The sequence below is a fragment of the Ahaetulla prasina genome, chromosome 6, assembly GCF_028640845.1.
Source record: "Ahaetulla prasina isolate Xishuangbanna chromosome 6, ASM2864084v1, whole genome shotgun sequence".
Lineage (NCBI taxonomy): Eukaryota > Metazoa > Chordata > Lepidosauria > Squamata > Colubridae > Ahaetulla > Ahaetulla prasina.
In genome coordinates, this window is record NC_080544.1 from 35,277,750 (window position 1) to 35,298,600 (window position 20,851).

Here is a 20,851-nt window from a genome sequence, read left to right on the forward strand (position 1 = left end):
ACTTTCTAGGCCTGCCCCACCCCTGCTTCTGTTGTTCCTGCCTCTCTTGTCTACGAAACCTAGGATCTAACCAGGACTGATTGTCCTCAGCTGGGTCTGGAAGCGTTTCCTGGGCGGGGGGAGATACAGGAGATGGAGGCCTCGTCACCTCTTCCACCTGGCCTGCCTCTGGCTCCTGGAGCTGAGCCTGGGAAGCCGGTCCTGCAGAAGGGAGCCCTGACGGCCCTTCCCCCTCACTCTCTGAGTCACTCTCTGGCAGGGGGCCAGGCCCGGGGCGGGGGGGGGGGCTGGAGCCACAACACTTTCCTTCGGGCAACCCCAGAATCCAGGGAAGAAGCCAGAAATGCTAGTGTCCCTCCTTGCAAGCAAGTAGCAGTCTACAATCATCAATGGAGCTGCCATCAGAGCAAAAATGGCAGTTCCTAGAGTAAGGAAGTCCCCTTGCCTCTGTTTACACAGAAGAGGAATGACATGTGTGGCTAGATGTCTATCTGGCTAACTCCATCCCAGTGTTTGCCTGTTTTCCAAACAATCCAACTTGTTTTGGAATTTGAGCAATGCTTCTATTAGGCTGCCCCACCTCCCAAAGAATGACATTGTATTGTGGGGTGGCTCTGATATCAGATCAGTCTAAGGAGTCCACAGACTCGTACCAGAAAGGATTGGAATTATTGATATTAAACAATGTTAGACCTGATGAAACTTGCTTGAACTAAGCACAGCTGGAAAGGAGTGAACGAATGCCGGAAATGGGTGATGGGTCAAAAAAGTCAAGATGGCAACTGTGATCATGTGATCAAAGCCCTATCCCTTTTAAAAAATGTACATCACAGACTTTGCACACTGAAAATATACAAAATCTATCTTTACATCTAGCCAATCTATCAGAGCAGTTAACTATGTCTATAACATGGTGTATAAAATGATTACAAACCATTATATTGCTTCTGGTAAATAATGCATTTAAGGATTACAAAAATTGGGACAGTTTCTATAGTGAGAAGGAATGATTTTTTAAAAAAAAACACTTACGTGATCCTGGGAAATGGAGATGGAACATTAACAGAAGGAAGTTTAAATTCTGTAGCACTATTGCTGCTATTATCTAAAAATCCAAACACAGTAGTTAGTTCAATGTACCTGTTGGTTAACAAAACGTTACTTTTCTAAAGTTTAGACTACTGCTACTACTGCTTTGAGTATAAGAAAGCCACTGAAAATCAGAACTGTGCAAATCCACTGACCAAACTGTATTGGAAAAATCAGGATGTATGAATGTATGAACAAAATGTATGAATCTCCTTTTTCATAGGATTTGCCCAGTTCAAAATACCTAAAACGCTCAACCTTAATGCTCAAAATTATGAAAGCATCTTGATAAAGTAACATACAATAAAAATTTGATTTTACAGACAAAATAGGGAGAAACTGTGTCTATTAAAGCCAAATGTCAATTAAATTCCAGTTTCCATAAACTGCACAAACATTGTGCAGTTCAAATGCTATTTTTAATTATTGTATCCAAAGTCCACCGAACGGAGGCACATAAAAATCAAAGTTTTATCATATACCATCATATAGCATTTACCAGAAACAATTGGTGTATTATCCATATACAGTTACAATTATGGATCAAAGATACAGAAACCTTCAAGCATTTCATATTATTTCATCATTTGTGCAATGGCTCAACTGCAGTATGTTAACATTATTATTTCCTTAACATGGTAGGGAGAGGCAAAAGGAGAAAATGATTAGTTTAAAGCAGTGTTTCTCAACTTTGGCAACTTCAAGATATATGGACTTCAACACCCAAAATTACCCAGCCAGCATGCTACTAGGGAATTCTGGGAGTTGAAATCTACACATCTTCAAGTTACCAAGGTTGAGAAACACTGATCCAAGGTTATAGTTGTGGAAAAGGTGAAATTCAAGGCTAAGATTCCACAACTGACATATTCTTATTTGCTACATTAAACCAGCTTTTGAAGCTAACATGGAAATACGGTTCTCCTGATGTTGTTGAGTACGATTTTCATATGGTCATTTCTCACCACTGATCATGTTCATCAGGGCAGCTGAGAATTGTAGTTCAACAACATCAGATGGCCACAGGTTCCTCACCTGTTAAAAAACTGTATAGAAAAATGAAAAGCTCAAAGGATTCTGAGAAAAACTCAGAAAGACCTGTCATCAAGATCAATGCGCTTTGATAGACAGATGCAAGGGCTTTGTTCCTACACAGTCACAGGATCACATGAAATGATAAAGTCAACATGAAACATTGATATTTGGAAGCAGCTTTTGTGCGCCTAGTCATCTTAGAAATCCCTGCACATTTAGCTTTAAGGCAGAATATTCTTACTTCCATCAGTTTGAGCTCCAATGACCTCTGGATCCTGAAATTAAAACAGTTTTCAGATTATTTAACAGCTCTGGGCAAATTGTAATCTAGGTATTGTGATAACTTGTGTTGCAAAGGTACTTACTTATTTTTATTATATGACTTAATGAAGATGTCATCATCAAATTAATTAATTATAGTTCTACACAAAATCAATAAAGACATTACTAAACAGCAAAGGTGCTTTTTTCAAGAGGTAACTGGACTTTCTTATTTTTCTTTGAAGATGTTTCACTTCTCATCCAAGAAGCTTCTTCAGCTCTGACTGGGGAATGGAAGGATTTCTTCAGAGCTGAAGAAGCTTCTTGGATGAGAAGCGAAACGTCTTCAAAGAAAATCCAGAAAGCCCAGTTGCCTCTTGAAAAAAGCACCTTTGGGACAACCATGACCTGGATGACTGAGAATATCCATAGACATCAATAAACAGCAGCATCAATATTTATTTATTTGTATCCTGCCATTTATTATTTTTTACAAATAACTCAAGGTGGTGAACATATCCAACAAACCCTCCTCCTATTTTCCCCACAACAACCACCTTGTGAGGTGAGTTGGGCTGAAGACACATCCAGCTGGCTTTTGTGGCTAAGGCAGAACTAGAACTCTTCACAGTCTCCTGATTTACAGAACATAGAATAGAGTTGGAGGTCTTCTTGTCCAACCCCCTCCTTGAGCAGGAGACCCTATACCATTTCAGACAAAGGTTTGTCCAGTCTTTTTTTTTTTTTGAAAGCCTGTAGTGATGGACTACCCATTAGCAAATTCTGAAGTAAAGTTATTCCATTGATTGATTGCTCTTACCATTAAAAAATTTCTCCTTAGTTCTAGGTTACTTCTCTTCTGTAGCCTGGTGCCTCAACCACTAGGCCAAACTGGCTCTCATATTAAAACTAAAACCTTTGAAATGTTGAGGTAGTTAATCGATCCAACTCGGCAGCAAGCTAGTTTGTCTACACAGGTTTAACTTTCAGAAATGCTTGCACATTTATGGACGTTCTGCGTGAGCAGGTTGTGTGGCTTTGCCCCATTTTTTGTAATCCTTCCATGCCTTTGGGATTGATCTGTTTAGAAATCTCTAGCGTCTTAGTGAGTTCAATGAATTAGTCTTCTCTTGCCAAACTTGTTCCTTTCATTTTAATTTTGTGAGAAGCTTCTGCTGCTCCCCATTATGATTCATTAGCTCATTTTCTGCCCTGGTCAGAGTCAACACATTACTCATCAGTTTTTCAACTACCTTGGCAGATTCCTTCTCAGCCATATATAAATCCATCCACAGTCCATAGACTTATATATGGCTGAGAAGGAATCTGCCAAGGTAGTTGAAAAACTGATGAGTATATTGGAGGAAAGTTCAAGACAGGGAATCCTCTGAAATGTCTGATTCTAAGCTGGCTGGGGAATTCTGGGAATTGAAGTCTGCTCATCTTAAGATCATCAAGGCTGGGAAACCTTGTGATGTATCTTCAGTGAGATATGAACAGAAGACCCACAGCATTAATCCAAAGCAAGATAAAATCTGGAGACAATAAAAATAGCTTTACATGCTATAGAACAACAATGGTCAGCTTGAAAAGCATTTGTTTTATTAAGTACTGTGTTCAAATGGCACCAAAATAAAAAGCCCCAGTTAATGAGCTTGGCCATACTGCCATCCAATCCCTATTTCAGAAGCATTTAAAATAGGATTTCAGGGTTTCTGTTTAATCCAGCATAAACACTTTAATGGCTTTGCAAAAATCAGATTTTGAAGCATGGTTTGTTGTAGGTTTGAATTTCACTTTCTATAAACCGTAAATGACAGTCATTCCAGATCTGGACATAGGATTTAAGAGTCTGAGGGAAATGGGCGATTAAGAAATATGAAGTATAAATAAATAAAAATAAATAAGACTCTGATAAAGAAGGTTTGTATACTTATATTTAGGCATGAGCAAGACAGGGTACTTTAATTATCCTGGAGTTTGGGCTAACCATGTCATGGCTCCAAATATAAGCATGGACTAAAACAGGGCTCTCAAATTTGCAGCCTGCAGGATGGATATTTATTTATTTATTTATTTATTTTTGTCACAACATCATACAAAAAGATTATATAGTATATACACATATAAACATATATAGGAAGAAGAAAAGAAAAACAATAGGACAGGAACGGTAGGCACGTTTGTGCGCTTATGCACGCCCCTTATGGTCCTCTTAGGAATGGGGTGAGGTCAATAGTAGAAAGTTTTTGGTTAAAGCTATTAGGATTATGGGAAGAGACCACAGAGTCAGGTAAAGTCACACGCTGGCCACGCCCATGCCTGGTTTAATGAAGGGGAAGTCGTGATACGTCATGTGATGATGACGTGACGACGCAAGTTTGACACCCCTGGACTAGAAGACCTCCAACATCCCTTCCAGATCTCATCTCTCCTCTCCTCTCCTCTCCTCTCCTCTCCTCTCCTCTCCTCTCCTCTCCTCTCCTCTCCTCTCCTCTCTCCCCTACCTGTGGAACCTCACTGTGTCTTTATCACTTATTTATTAAGCAACTTTATATGGCTACCCAACTCACACAGAGGTGACTCCAGGTGGCTTACAATATTAAAACTCCACAACATAAAAACCATACTTGTCCCCTGGCTATAGCCACACAATCAAATCAACCACTCGATCATCTCCATCTCTATTCATGGTCCCCAGGCCTGCTAGCAAACCACATTTTCAGAGCCTTTCAGAAAAGCTGCGTCAGGAGCCAATTCCACCTCTGGAGGAATCATTTCCATAAAGGAGGGGCCACCACTGAGAAAACCCTTTTTCATAGTCCTACCAGATATGCATTCCGACCAGATGGGACCTGCGGCATACTCTGCCTTCCTCTCCTGATGGGCTAAGTGGATATGATGGAAGAGAAATGGTCCTTCAAGCAGCCTGGTCCCAAGCCATATAAGGGCTCTAAAGGTGATAACCAGGATCTTGAAATGTACCCAAAAGTAGATTACAGCTCCTGCAAAACTGGTGTTACATGCATATGCAAAATTGTGTGGACTGCTACATTCCAAAACAAATGAAGCTTCTGGATACTTTTCAAGGGCAGCCCCATCTAGAGCGCATGACAATAGTCTAGACTGTTCATACTGCATTATGAACTTGTATGTGAAATACTTACAGCTTTCGGTGAAGGGCGGTGCCTTGGAAGTGGTAAAATGTTTCTGGAAAGAACAGAAAATGTTTTAGTCTTTATTGTTCTCCTTTAAATAAAACTGCAATAAACTGCGTTCTAATGGTTGCTTTTAGGGGTAGTTTTCCACCGCGAACTGAGCTGGGTTATCTAAAAAGGGGATATATTAAAATTCAGTTCCTAAACCTGATGCCCCTCCAAGATGGATAGTATATATTCCATTTCCTACAATAAAGCTCATATCATCATCAGCTACTACAGCACATTTCTATCTAGGTTTGATGAGAACTATAATCAAAAGATCAGGTCAGGGGTGAAATCTACTTACTTTCCTTATTGGCTTGGAAGCGCACGCGCTGTGCGCACAGAAGGTAAAAAACACACCCGGGTGGGTGGGTGGAGCTTTGCTCTGCCATTGCTACCGGATTGCTGAATTACCAGCCACGATCGCTAAGGGATCGCGCAATCCGGTCTGATCTGATAGCATTTCATCCCTGGATCAGGTCCAGAAAGCTGAACTACTTTTACAAATGTGCTTTCAGCTCTAGTGATTCCCTACATTAAGGAAGTACATGGACTGTAAACTGGATTGGTCTCCCAGTTGGATAAAAACCAATGCCAGCTCAGCACAGCTTGTAAAGCCTAGAGAGTTTTGACTCCTTATAGTAAATGTGGCAATTTCTTATGGTAAATGATTTATTTAGATCGGCTTCATGGGATCTAGTCTTTTTTTTTTTTTAATGTTCTTGAATGAGGCCAAATTTAAACTTGGGTTCAAACCTCCTTAGGTACACAGGTGGCTGTATAAATGTATACAAACCTGATTCTTTCTAGTAAAAGTAGAATGCTACTCACAAAACCACATTAAATGCTCAACATGAATTCTATTCATTAGCAACTTAGAGAAACGTCTTTAATACTGGCTTAGGACCGGGCTATTTACGGGACCGCCTACTGTCACAAACAGCCTCCCACCGACCTGTGTGCTCCCACAGGGAGGGCCTCCTTGGGGTGCCGTCGGTGAAACAATGTCGACTGGCGACCCCCAGGGGCAGAAGCCTTCTCTGTGGGGGCTCCTGCCCTCTGGAATGAGCTGCCTCCGGGGCTCTGCCAACTCCCCGACCTTCGGACCTTCCGCCGTGAGCTGAAGACTCTTTTATCCCATCGAACTGGGCTAGCCTGAATAAGTAATTTTAAATGGGGTTTTAGTTTTTATATTGTTTAGTTTTTAATATTTTAGCCACTATTTATATAAATTTTAGTCTGTTTTTAATTTGTATTTATTGTATTTTTAACTGGCTGTGAACCGCCCTGAGTCCTTCGGGAGAAGGGCGGTATACAAATGTAATTATAAATAAATAAAAAAAATAAAATACTGAAAACTAACCTGTCTGATTTAAATGTATCGGATGTGAAGGATTCTTTAGGTATGCTGCGTTCATGAGGAAGTCCTCCAGAGGGCCTCAAAGCTGGCTTGGGAGGAAGAGGCTTGGATATCCTTAGGGACAAAAAATACAAATAGACTTTCCACACAGGATGACTACATTTCTAAGTCATGTTCCCCACAGATGTTTGGAAGTTCTGTGTAAATGGAGGAGTGGGGGCAGAGTCAAAAGAGGAATCAGCCTGGAGTCACTACATAGCCACAAATGAACTAAGTCCAACCCCTCTTGATGGAATCATTAACCCTCATCTAGCACTGAAATAGTGCTAAACATTAGTTGACTAGATTAATGTGAGGCACAAATATCCAAGACCACACGTTAAGTTCCAATTAAACTAATGTATTGCTCATGATTATGCACAGGATTTTAGTCAACTAACAGTAAGCAATACTCTGGTGCTATGAAAGGGTCAACAGAATTCAAGAGAAGTTGTACTTAGTTTATTGTGCCCACATAGTGACTCCAGGCTGATTCCTTTTTTGACTCCACCCCTAGTCTTTGCCACTCTTTCACGTACATTCTGCCACCGCCTCATCAAGTTCTGCAAATATCAGTTGCTGGGGGGTTATGTAGAATTAAAGTATCTAATTTCAGTGTGAAACTTTTGAATCAGGTATTCAATATGATATGCACAATGTGCAGATGGAGACATAGAAGCAGCACATAGAAAAAGCTGGGTTTATCAAAAAAGAATATTCAAATTCTAGCATAAATTGTCTCTTCTCTGACCTCACATCAGCTATTTTGTAATATATCATTGTACTAAAATTCCGCTGTGTCGTAAAATTACAATTATTTACCTTAGATTAAGACTTTTTTTAAGGAAAAAATAAACTGGGGAAATAACCTCCACTATGTAGCAACATTCACTTATAATTTCAGAGCAAACAATAAGTTACCTGAGTAATGGAGGTGATGACTTCTGCTGGAGAAAATGAATTAGATTAGTATTCACAAATTGCATTAGGTTTTTAATTTTCTTAATGAACATTTCCCCTAAAATGCCAGTTCTTGTCAATTTGTAGGAGATGCTCTAACAACTACTTCATATAACGGAAATATAATGCCCCTTCTATAGTGAATTTCAAAATAAGATCAAATAAATACATCAAATTTTCTGATTCAAACTTTTGTTACTAGTATTTTGCCCTAGAAAACTAATAAATATTGTTAACTTATTTTTCTTTAAATTATTATTGCAAAACAAGTAAGTTTTAAACTTAGTTGTTATTCTCATCTTTCTCTAGAAATGGATCTCATTGGTGCCATTTTGGGAAAGGAGGTGAAAATTGTGTTTGGCGTCCTTAAATGCCATATATAAAATGCAATTGTGAACACATGCATGATATTCCTCTTTCCTTTGTACACTCATGTACCACAAAGAGTTATTTCCCTCTTTCTGCTCTGAATATTTCTTCTCTTCCTGCGCCGGTGAGTCTTTAATACACACACACACACACACACACACACACACACACACACACACACACACATTTGTTTTCTGAGGTTTTCACGGGTGTTTGTATGTAGGTCTTTGGTTGTTTGGGAGAAAACCCGAACAACCAAAGACCTACACACACACACACACACACACACACACACACACACACACACACATATATATATATATATATATATATATATATATATATACACATACACATTGCTCCCAGAAGCACGAAGCTGAAGCCTGAAGATGACGAATGAGACTTCGTCGAAACGTCGCCAAGACACTTCCAATTTTACGCGGGAGAAAACCCGAATAACCAAAGACCTACATACAAACACCCGCGAAAACCTCAGAAAACATATATATATATATACACACAGAGACACACAGACACACACACAGACACACACACATACACACATACACACAGACACACACACAGACACACACAGCATCTTACCTCTTCCTCAGGAATTTCATATACATCTGCAGACAAGAGGATAGAAACAGAAATAAACATTTCTGTGCAAAACTAGGCACATGAATGACACAAAGATTTTATTTTTAGTTTAACAGTGAAATCCTTTAAATAAAGTCTCCACGTTTTCTGGTGATTTTGTGCATGTGAATATAGATATGTTTTGCCCATACCTTCTTCCAGTTAGGTTTTTTGATTTCCCAGTCTAACCCTGAGATTTCCATGTGATCTCAAAGGACCTGCTTAGCTTTCTGAATTGGCCAAATTCTGAGGCAACAAAAGAATACCCCAGAAGAAGACAAGGGCCGACCACTTTTGCAATGCTACCAAGAAAACATCTTCAGTGCAATAATCAGGAGTTGACTCAAGAGTAGTCTTTACTTTATTTCTTAACGGATTGCTAGGAATTAAAATATTTTCACAATCAATGAAAATAACTTCTGAATAAACAGAACTAATATTAGATATTTGCAAGTCATGGTAAATATATAATTAACATGAAATGCAACCTTTGGCTACATTGCGTTCATCTCTGAATCATTTCACTAAAGACAGGGTATGGTGCCTGAGCCTTGGGCTTCTTTTCTAATCCTGCATTCAGTAGCATCTGCAGGGGGAAAGGACTCAAACCAGACTAGATGGTGCTCCCAGTAATGTGATCGAAGTCTTGTCCCTTTGTACATATGTATGGTGCTGATACTTATTAAAAGGGGAGGAATTTTCTAGTCTGGTGCCTTATATACAGCAAATGTCTGGAGCAGGGGTCTCCAACCTTGACAACTTTAAGACTTGTGGACTTCAACTCCCAGAGTTCCTCAGCTGATGAACTCTGGGAGCTGAAGTCTATAAGTCTTAAAGTTATCAAAGTTGGAGACCCCTGGTCGGGAGTACTTAAGGGGAAGCATTATTAAAACATGTAACTCATCTCCCTTTTGAATCCTACTTTTCTTTAAGGGAATGTAACCAATCTGGTTGCCTAGAATTAAAGCCGAAGTCATTTCACAACTCACTGATAGCGTTTTTGCATGATTTGGGGAAGATAGACGCAAAATTTTCCTACCTAGCGTGGAAGGTGATGGCACAGAACAGGGAGGCTTGGTTGATCTGTTCACCACGGGTGCTAAAAATGATCAAAGCAAAGTATTAAGAGATCTCTGAGAAAGTCAAAATCCAGAAACACAGTTTAGCCCCCACCCCACCACACTGATCAATTACCTAAGGTTTTACTATTGTTCATGCCACTGAAAATTCATGTTGATTTTTCCAAAGGGTGAGCGATATGCATATTTTTGTAAATTCAGCTTGCTTTTTCCAAAGGGTGAGTGAAATGCATGTTTTTCTAATTGCAGAGGTCATTTGCATGGACCTCTTTCCAAATATATAAGGACACAGTTTGGAAAAATTCGTGTTTCCAAAAAAGTGAAGGCTCATGCAATATCCTGGATATAAAGGTGAAGGTACTGTCAGGAGTGCAAGAGATAGAAATGTGACGCCTGTCCGCAGCTCCTGAAAGCAGCTGCACCTGTATGATCCCAAGTACTGATGCATTTTGAAGGATGTGTAGGTAGGTGCTATGAATTTTTCTTTGTGCTCCATGACGCAGTTTTTAAACCTCTGAATCCGAAGCACCGTAAACTGTAGAGCAGTATTTTTCAAACTTGGCAACATTAAGGTCCGTGAAACTCAACTCCCAGAATTCCTCACCAGAATGGGGAATTCTGGGATTTGAAGCCTACAGATTTTAAAGTTCATAGTTTGAAAAACACTACCCTAAAGCATAATATATTATGTACAGTATAATGAAAGTAACACATTGGTAGTCAACCTGGTCCCTACCGCCCACTAGTGGGCGTTCCAGCTTTCAAGGTGGGCGGTAGGTGTTTTGTCCGATACTGAAGCACTTTCCTTTAATTTAATTGACTTTTTAAAAAAAATTCATAGCATTATTTAAAAACATTTTCATTAGGTTTTCATAAAATTCCCCATGACAATTTAAATTTCTGAAAATATACTATTTGTATCGCCCGTGCATAAGTTTAGTTCACATTACGTAAGTGAAACTAAATAGCACTATAGAGCAACCGCAAACAAAAGAGCCTCGTCCCAGAATAGATTGCGCATCTCACCCCACACCACCCAGCTGTAACAGACAAGCAGAACTGGTAGCCGGCGCCCCCCACAACCCAATCCATGATGCGCGAGAAGCATGTGCAGACGATGATACACAGTGCATTACTGTGGAACCGATGGGCGGTTAGAAAATTTTACTACTATCAGAGATACAAAAGTGGGTGGTAGATATAAAAAGGCTGACTACCCCTGAAGTAACACGTCTGCCAAATTCCAAGAAATATCTCTTAAAAAGCTGCCAAGATTCTAGTTCTCATTGTTTTTATTTCTTATAGAAGCTCTTTTTTTTACTTGGCCCTAATTCTTTACCCATTCTTCCACTCTCCCTTTTAAAGTCCTTACTTTCTCCTAAGAAAAGGAAAACTTAGTATGAATTCAAAATTCTTGATAAGAGTTTTTTTAAAAAATAGCCCCGTGTATAATTCACATATTTCAGTTAATGCCTTAGTCACATCCCTGTCTTTCTGAAGTTGCAAAGAAAATCATACAAACATTACGTTTTATAGGTTGTGAAGTGCTTTCTTCTGTGGGTTCTATATAATTATCTTCATTATCTTCATCATCATCAACTGGTACAACATAATCTGCCTAAAAGAAAATGCAGTGAGGATTTAATATTTGCATGTTCAATATAAGGCAAACAAATGCTTTCCTCTCTATGTTTAGTAAAGTTTTATGCATATCCAAATTCGCCATGATGGTGCAATGGTGAGAATGCAGTATTTCAGGCTAACTCTGCTCACCGCCAGGAGTTCGATTCCTCTGTTCCTGACTGGCTCAAGGCTGACTCAGCCTTCCATCCTTCTGAGATCAGTAAAATGAGGACACAGATTGTTGGGGGGCAATACAAACAAGTCAGCATGACCTGAGTATAACTCATAAAATCATCTGCTACAATGTCCTTCCTGTCGAAGACTACTTCAGCTTCAATCGCAACAATACACGAGCACACAATAGATTTAAACTTAATGTGAACTGCTCCAATCTTGATTGTAGAAAATATGACTTCAGTAACAGAGTTGTTAATGCCTGGAATGCACTACCTGACTCTGTGGTCTCTTCCCCAAATCCCCAAAGCTTTAACCAAAGACTATCTACTATTGACCTCACCCCATTCCTAAGAGGTCTGTAAGGGGCTTGCATAAGAGCACCAGTGTGCCTACCGTTCCTATCCTAATGTTCCCTTTGATTGTATCCAATTCGTATAGTTATTTCATGCTTATACTTAAATATACTGTTGTGTTTGACAAATAAATAAATAAAAATAAATAAATAAATACGTTGACTCTGTAAAGCGCTTAGAGAAGGCTGTAAAGCACTGTGAAGTGATATATGAATCTAAGTGCTATTGCTAATGTTTCAACTTTAAAATAAATGGAACTTAATAGTGTCCATTTTCTGACTGATCCTGGTAACCAAGTCTTGACTATCTTGTCAAAAGCATTATCAGTTAAGGATCTATTTCCTGAATAAGCGATTGCTCTTCACTCTGAGATCTAATAGTGTGACATGCTTCTGTCAGTGAATTCTGATCAGCATATGGCCGTGTGAAATACAGCTTTTGAATGAACTTAAAAACAGTCCCACATACAACACGTTGCAGTAGTCCAAGCACGAGATGACAAGGGCACGAGTTATTGTAATAAGATCCTCCCACCCAGTAGTGGGATTCAGCCAGTTCGCACCTATTCGGGAGAATCGGTTGTTAATTTTCTAAAAAGTTCAGAGAACCGGTTGTTGGAAGAAATCTTATTTTGTTTTTTTTCCCACTTTACAGGGCTAATCCTGTAAGGAAGGCAGGAAGGAAACATTCTGGTGTTGTTTCTAGTCTAATCTTTATTGCTCTGCTTACAGAAACTGCCTCTTGGGTTAACCCTTATTATATTGTAACAGCTAAAGCGAAGCAACCATCAATGAGAGTGACATTGAGTTGGCCACGCCCACAAGTCACATGACCACCAAGCCACGCCTACCCAGCTGGTCATTAGGGCAGAGAACCGGTTGCTAAATTATTTGAATCCCACCACTGCTCCCACCCCAGGTAAGGCTGCAAAATATGGGCACAAGATGTTCCCTTTCAAGAAGACAACTTCTTGAAAGAATACTTTAAGATATGGGATAAATTTTATTATTGGTTAGAAGAAAGGTATAGATGAGCAATGGACAATTATGTAAAAAAAGGATAATAATGTATCTGTGGAAAAATGGTAATAATTTAAATTGGAGTGAAGAAAAAAACAACAACAAAAAATGGAGCCAGGAAGAAAACACCGAGATGTCACACGGAAGGAATTACTGATGTTTTAAATGTATGTTTGTCTATAAAATGAAATAAAAACTTTTAAAAAAAAAGACAACTTTTGTCTCAGAATGTTCTCTACTACTCTAGCAGGATCTCTATGAGATCCAAAGCCATTTCTGCTGATAAATAGAATGTTTAGAAATGGATGTTTCTTTTTGTAGCATGTTAATGTCTTGGCTTTGTATCATTTTGTTTTTTAAAACTTTTTCGAAAGTCAGGTGGAACAAAAGCAAGCATCTTGGGGCAGAGCCAGGCTGCCTACTCTCGCCTTAGTTAAGCTGGTTGACTCAAGTAATTTGTCTTGCTATCTTCCAAGTTCTAAGTTAGGTATAATTTAGTAGCTTTCCAACTGAAATCTTTATTGACAGACTTTTGATTCTCCGTGTCTGGTGCCCTCTTTCTTTGTTTTTTATTAAAAAAGTTTTATTTTAACATTCATATCCAATAACATATTTAATGTACCATCATATACAATTAATCGGACCTGCCTGGTCACCACCCCCTTCCTTTAACTCTCTTCCCTTCTCTACCTTCTTCTACTTTCCACAACCATCCTCCCCCTCTCTTATCTACATCCTCTCCTCCTTCCTCCCTACTCCTTTCTTCTCCCTCTTCTATCCCTCTTCCTTCCTTTCCTCTTCCTCCTCTTCTCTTTCCTACCTCCTTCTTTCCTGCCCTCTTTCTTTGTCACTCTGCTTTGTCTTTTATCAGCGGCTTTAGGTACGATTAAATTTGCCATGCAACCTCCTATTACAAGAAGGAGTGGAAAAAGGAAAATAAATGTCTCATGCGAAAACAGCAAGAGTAGATTTCTTCTGCCTGGTTGTTCTGTCCCTCACGGAAAATGGAGTCAGCATAATAAAAATGGGAAGTGTCACCTCATCATCCATTCGCTTGGGTGGGAGTTTAGGCTTCTGAACAGCAGGTGGCGGTAGCGGTAAAGTGGCTGGTTTCTTTGATAGAGATGCAGATTGGTTTGGCAGAATAGGTGAGGGCCACATCTTCTGTTTGCTAGATCGTTTGTCATCTGTGGACAGCAGAAGAAAAAAATTATGTATAGTTTTAAAAAATAATATTAAGGGCATTCCCTTCCATTTTCATGCAGTTATATTTCCTTGGAATGGAATCCTACTAAACTGTAGCAAGTTCTATAGCACCAACAACCACATGAATCTGTTTTGGACTGCAGGAGAAAGTCTATATCACATTAAATGATTATATGCAAGAACACAGCATGTTTATTTCTTCACAGGACTTGAGATGGTACAGAATGCGGCCGCGCGGGGGATTGAGGGAGCACCGCGTAGCTCCCATGTAACACCTCTCCTGCGCAGGCTGCACTGGTTGCCGGTGGTCTTCCGGGTGCGCTTCAAGGTGTTGGTCATCACCTTTAAAGCGCTCCATGGCATGGGACCGGGATATCTACGGGACCGCCTGCTGCCGCCAGTTACCTCCCATCGTCCGGTGCGTCCAGTGCGCTCCCACAGGGAGGGCCTCCTTAGGGTGCCGTCGGCCAACCAATATCGGCTGGCGGCCCCCAGGGGAAGAGCGTTCTCTGTGGGGGCCCCGGCCTTGTGGAACGAGCTGCCGGTGGGACTCCGTCTTCTCCCTGATCTTCGGACCTTTAAGTGCGAGCTCAAGACCTTCTTTTTTCACCAAGCAGGGCTGGCCTGATTGATTTTAAATATTGCGAGTTTTTAGTGGGCTTTTAATAGGGTTTTTTTTATCTTTCTGTAATTTTTATTTAACTATTTTTAACATACGGCGTTTAAATTAGATTTTTAAATTTGGTACTGTATTTTAAATTTTTTCTGGTTTATTGTTGTTTTATCTGCTGCACACTGCCCTGAGTCTTCGGAGAAGGGCTGTATAAAAATGTAAATAATAAATAAATAAATAAATAAATAAATAAATAAATAAATAAATAAATAATAACAGTTCATTTTCAATTGTAAAAGTCAGTGGAGTTTGTGGGCGGTTTATTCTTCCATTTGCCGGAATGCCTATCTTATATTGCCGGAATTTTCTGGCTCCTGGACTTCAGCTCTGCCAACAGGAAGGTGTGTTCAAAAGCTGGGACTTTTGTTTGTTATTTGGTACATGACATGCAAGAGAAGGCAAGGACACAGATGTTCATTGGGTGAAGTGAAATCAAAAGTTTTTACTTCCCTTTTGTATGGAATGGAGACAATAGGATTTTTCATGCTATATGATTTATGATGATTTGGAGAAGTAATTTGGCTCCTTGTTTTTAAGCACATTGATGTTGGTGGCTTTGAAGATGATCAAGCTGTTTTTTTTTTCAGGTCTGGGAAGTGGAAACTGTGGTTTCTGTCTCTATAGTAAATGAGATTAGTTTCCTTAAAGATGTTAAATATATTGAGTTTCCTACTCGTTTGCATCTGCAATTTTATTTAAGAACATCAGATTAGTCAAGACTACATCTAATTATCACAGCAAACCATCATCAAATACCACTTATATTGCTTGACTTTGACAATGGGTAACACATTTTGTCAAAGCTTTACAAGTTTTACAAGGATATCTGAAGTTACAAGTTTTACAAGGATATCTGAAGTTATCCTTGTGATGCTATTGTATAACAAAAACACAAGTTACATTGCTGGAATTATAATATACTATTAGTTCCAGTCATTGTTCGATGACATTGGATGTTTGTAATGACTCTTCCAAATAATGAGATGTGATTTATAAATATCTGACTCAGACCAGTCAATTTTAATTAAACAATGCTGCTGAAAGAATCAATTTTTTCAAATATATTGCATAAAATATGTGGAATATACTAAATACATATCAGAAAATATCTTAGTTTTTAAATATGATTAAATTTATGTTTCATCCCTTAACAGTACTGTATTTTTCGGAGTATAAGACACCCCCCCCCCCAAAAAGAGGGTCAACATTTGGGTGCGTCTTATACTCTGAATGTAGCCCTACCCACACAACGGCCCCCACCCTATGGCCTCTGCCTCCCAGCAATTTACCTCCTTGCAGCAAGCAACAAACAGCAAAACAGCCCATTTCAGCTTCAGCACAGCCTGATTAGCACAAGCAGCTGATTGTCCATTGGATCAGCCTCCCGACCCTCAGCTGTTTCAGGCTGCAGGGATTGCCATTGCCTATTGCCATGCGGGCCTCCGCTGCTTGCCGCAAGCAGGCAAATTGCTGTGAGGCAGATTTTTTTTTCTTGTGCTGAAAATGAAAATGAAACTAAAGCAGGCTATTAGCTGTAACAAGGCAAACTGGCAGAGGCAGAGTTATTGTGAGTGTTTTATGGTCTTATTTTCTTCTTTGTGTCCTTTTGTTGTAAAATTTCTGTCTAGAATCAACAATTAGCTAGAATTTAAAAAGCATTTCATTAACTTAATTAAAACGTTACCTGAAGGAAAATAAAGACAGGGGAAAAAAAGCTTAACTTCTAACAGATTGTGTGCTGAATAACTTACTGATTCTGATTACAATACCACTCTATGCAAAGAAAAAAAGTTAAAACAGTTCCAAACTGATAAAATTTCATATTATTTCCCATATCCATGCACTAGAGCAGGGCTGGGCAACTATGGCCCCTTTATGACCTATGGACTTCAACTCCCAGAATTCCTGAGCCAGCATGCTGGCTCAGGAATTCTGGGAGTTGAAGTCCATAGGTCATAAAGGGGCCATATTTGCCCAGCCCTGCACTAGAGTATATCTTGTTTTCCTCCCCCAAAAAGTTAGGTGCATCTTATAGTCTGAAAAATATGGTAAGTACCAGTTCAATACTCAATGACCGCTTTAAATCTATTCGTGTCATTGAAAAAGCAGTCATATTATCATTAATAGCTTGGAATCAGAAAAAAAAAGCTGAAAAGTAGTTTCCATTATGTTGTTTAAAGACAAGGTGGCCAAAAAGGGGCCAAAACATGAGCTCAAAACATATCTATTTATTAAAGCGGGACTGGCATAATTTGGGTTGAATTTTAAATTGGGTATTCTTAATATTTTTAAATTTTTAAATCTAAATTTTAATAATCAGCCTTTAAAATTTGCTCTTTTTAAATGTTGTTTTAAATGGTATATATTTTGTTTTTATTTTGGCTGTACACCGCCCTGAGTCCTTCGGGAGAAGGGCGGTATAAATATTTAATAAAATAAATAAATAAATAAATAAAAAAACTATTCCTACTCAGTTTATTTTGCACTGGGATTTTCCCAGGCAACCAATCACTGAAGCTGACCTGAACCCATAAGTCAAAACTGAGCTTCAATCAGAACTGAAGGAGCTTCTTGAATGAGAATAGAAATGTCTTCAAGGAAAAACAAAGGAAGTCTAGTTGCCTCTTGAAAAAGCACCTTTGAGACAACCATGACCTGGATGACCAAGAATCTCCATAGCCATAATTCAATATTTAAGATAGCAAATTGGATAAAATGAATTCAGTTATTTAGTTTTGGTCACCATGATATTAAAAAAGACATTGAGACTCTAAAAAGAGTGCAGAGAAGAGCAACAAAGATAATTAGGGGACTGGAGGCTAAAACATAAAGAATGGTTGCTGGAATTGCATATGTCTAGTTTAATGAAAAGAAGGACTAGGGGTGACATGATAGCAGTGTTCCAATATCTCAGGGGCTGCCACAAGGAAGAGGGAGTCAATCTTTTCTCCAAAGCACCTGAGAGCAGGGCAAGAAGCAATGGATAGAAACTAATCAAGGAGAGAAGCAACCTAAAACTAAGAAGAAATTTCCTGACAGAACAATTAATCAGTGGTACAACATGCCTCCAGAAGTTGTGAATGCTCCAACGTTGGAAGTTTTAAAGAAGAGATTGGACAACCATTTGTCTGACATGGTACAGGGTTTCCTGCCTGAGCAGGGAGTTGGACTAGAAGACCTCTAAGGTCCCTTCCAACTCTGTTATTCTACATTTAGATAAAAACAATTTCATTAACAATATCGGAGGCTCATCAGTGTACCATCCAAAACCATTTTAAGCATTTCAGAAAAAAAGCATAAATTATGATTAGTTTTATTTTAAGAAATAGTCCTCAAGGGTAATTGTATCTTTGGGAGTACTGTATTTGGTTTGAGACTAGATCTATTTGGCTGGGGCAAAACTCAAAGCTTAGCACTGAAGTGTTCATTTTTTTCCAAGGTCATGGCAAATATTTTTATTGACTGGTCATCGATCAAAAGAAAACGTAAGCTCCTGCATAGTTGTTATAATGAAGGGGCAATCTCATGGGATTAATTAAAATTAATTATTCTCTAGAAGATCACTTGACGGCCGTCTCCAGGAGAGCGTTCTACCAGGTTCGCCTGGTGCGCCAGTTGCGCCCCTTTCTGGACCGGGAGGCCCTCTGCACGGTCACTCACGCTCTCGTGACGTCTCGCCTGGATTACTGCAACGCTCTCTACATGGGGCTTCCCTTGAAGGGCATTCGGAGGCTACAGTTAGTCCAGAATGCGGCTGCGCGGGTGATAGATGGAGCCCCTCGTGGCTCCCGCATAACACCCATCCTGCGCAGGCTGCACTGGCTACCTGTGGCCTTCCGGGTGCGCTTCAAGGTTTTGGTGACCACCTTTAAAGCGCTCCATGGCATAGGGCCGGGTTATCTACGGGACCGCCTACTGCGACCAGATACCTCTCACCGACCCGTGCGCTCTCACAGAGAGGGACTCCTCAGGGTGCCGTCAGCTAGGCAGTGTCGTCTGGCGCCGCCCAGGGGAAGGGCCTTCTCTGTGGGGGCTCCCACCCTCTGGAACGAACTCCCCCCAGGACTCCGTCAACTTCCAGATCTTCGAACCTTCCGTCGCGAGCTCAAGACTCATTTATTCATCTGTGCAGGACTGGCTTAGACTTTTAAATTTAGAGGGGTTTTAAATTGATTTTAATATTTATATTTCTATTTTTAATAATTGGTATTATTAATTATTGGCATTAGAATAAGTCTTTTAATGATTATTTTAATTTGTATATTGATGTTTTTATATGCCTGTAAACCGCCCTGAGTCCTTTGGGAGATAGGGCGGTATATAAGTTTAAATAATAAATAAATAAATAAAAATAAATAAAATGTTCATAAATAATCTAAAATTGGTATAATCCACGAAAAAGATTCCTTTGCTGGTAATGTAGAAAAATGAAATTCTAATAGAATGAGATGAGCTTGAAGCTGGATAGGATTGTTGTTTTTAAACATGAGAACTTGAAGAACAGATATGAATGTTTCAAATGGGGGTGAATTGCCCTTGGGTCATCCATGTGAAAAGAACCCTGTCCAAAGGACAACTTAAAATTATCAGTATTTGTCATTCTAGGCAGTGGAATTCATTTAAATTACTGTATTTCCCAGAAAATAAGACCCTGTCTTATATTTTTTGAACCCCAAAATAAGCGCTTGGCCTTATTTTTGGGGAGGTCTTATTATTTTGGGGTGCATGGAGCAAGACGGGGCTCTTCTTGCTGTCTTACCTGATTTCCAGCTCTGCCTCCCTAGCCTTAACCAGAGGAAATGGCAGGACCAGCAGCGCATGCGGTTAAATATTTTTTTGAGGGGGGGCTTATTTTCGCGCATGCGCTCAAAAGCCTGATTGGGCTTATTATCAGGGGATGTCTTATTTTCTAGGAAACAGGGTATATAGGTCAAGAATTATTTTTGCATTGTAGGTTTCTCCACTTGCTCCTTATTTAGTTTAGTTTAGTTTAATTGAACTTATATACCGCCCTTCTCCCGAAGGACTCAGGACGGTTTACAGCCAGATAAAACAGAATTTCAAAAATTAAAAACATTTTAAAATTTAATTAAATTAAAGGCCGAAACAAATAAAACTATAATAAAACTATAATAAAACTCACGTTTAAAATAGTTCACGCCAGGCCTGCGCGATAGAACAAGAAAGTCTTGAGCTCGTGTCGAAAGGTCCAGAGGTCGGGGAGTTGACATAACCCTGGAGGTAGCTCATTCCAGAGGGCAGGAGCCCCCACGGAGAAGGCCCTCCCCCTGGGCGCCACCAGTCGACATTGTTTGACTGATGGCACCCTAAGGAGGCCCTCCCGGTGGGAGCGCACAGGTCGCTGGGAGGCTATTGGTGGCAGCAGGCGGTCCCATAGATAACCCGGTCCTATGCCATGGAGCGCTTTAAAGGTAGTAACCAACACCTTGAATTGCACCCGGAAGACCACCGGAAGCCAGTGCAGCTTGCGCAGGAGAGGTGTTACATGGGAGCTTCGAGTTGCTCCCTCTATTACCCGCGCAGCCGCATTCTGGACCAGTTGGAGCCTCCGGGTGCTCTTCAAGGGGAGCCCCATGTAGAGAGCGTTACAGTAGTCCAGGCGGGAAGTGACAAGGGCATGAGTGACCGTGCATAGGGAATCCTGGTCTAGGAAGGGACGCAACTGGCGTATCAGGCGAACCTGATAAAAAGCTCCCCTGGTGACGGCTGTCATATGATCTTCTAAAGACAGCCGTACATCCA

The 20,851-nt window shown here is 39.9% G+C and overlaps 1 protein-coding gene across 5 annotated transcripts in view; it reads right to left on the bottom strand.

The window, feature by feature from the left end:
- The window catches only part of BLNK (B cell linker), a 144,166-nt gene that overhangs the window by 13,231 nt on the left and 110,084 nt on the right, over positions 1 to 20,851 (bottom strand). For 4 of the 5 annotated variants that reach the window (XM_058187428.1, XM_058187429.1, XM_058187430.1 and 1 more), the window contains 9 exons: positions 14,248 to 14,396; positions 11,565 to 11,655; positions 9,998 to 10,057; positions 8,920 to 8,945; positions 7,909 to 7,934; positions 6,952 to 7,062; positions 5,553 to 5,595; positions 2,366 to 2,399; positions 1,033 to 1,105 (listed from right to left, as the gene is read on the bottom strand). In XM_058187428.1, coding sequence (XP_058043411.1) covers positions 1,033 to 1,105; positions 2,366 to 2,399; positions 5,553 to 5,595; positions 6,952 to 7,062; positions 7,909 to 7,934; positions 8,920 to 8,945; positions 9,998 to 10,057; positions 11,565 to 11,655; positions 14,248 to 14,396 — 613 coding nt within the window. The remainder of the gene's footprint in view (positions 1 to 1,032; positions 1,106 to 2,365; positions 2,400 to 5,552; positions 5,596 to 6,951; positions 7,063 to 7,908; positions 7,935 to 8,919; positions 8,946 to 9,997; positions 10,058 to 11,564; positions 11,656 to 14,247; positions 14,397 to 20,851) is intronic. The other variant, XM_058187427.1, reaches the window with a different exon arrangement.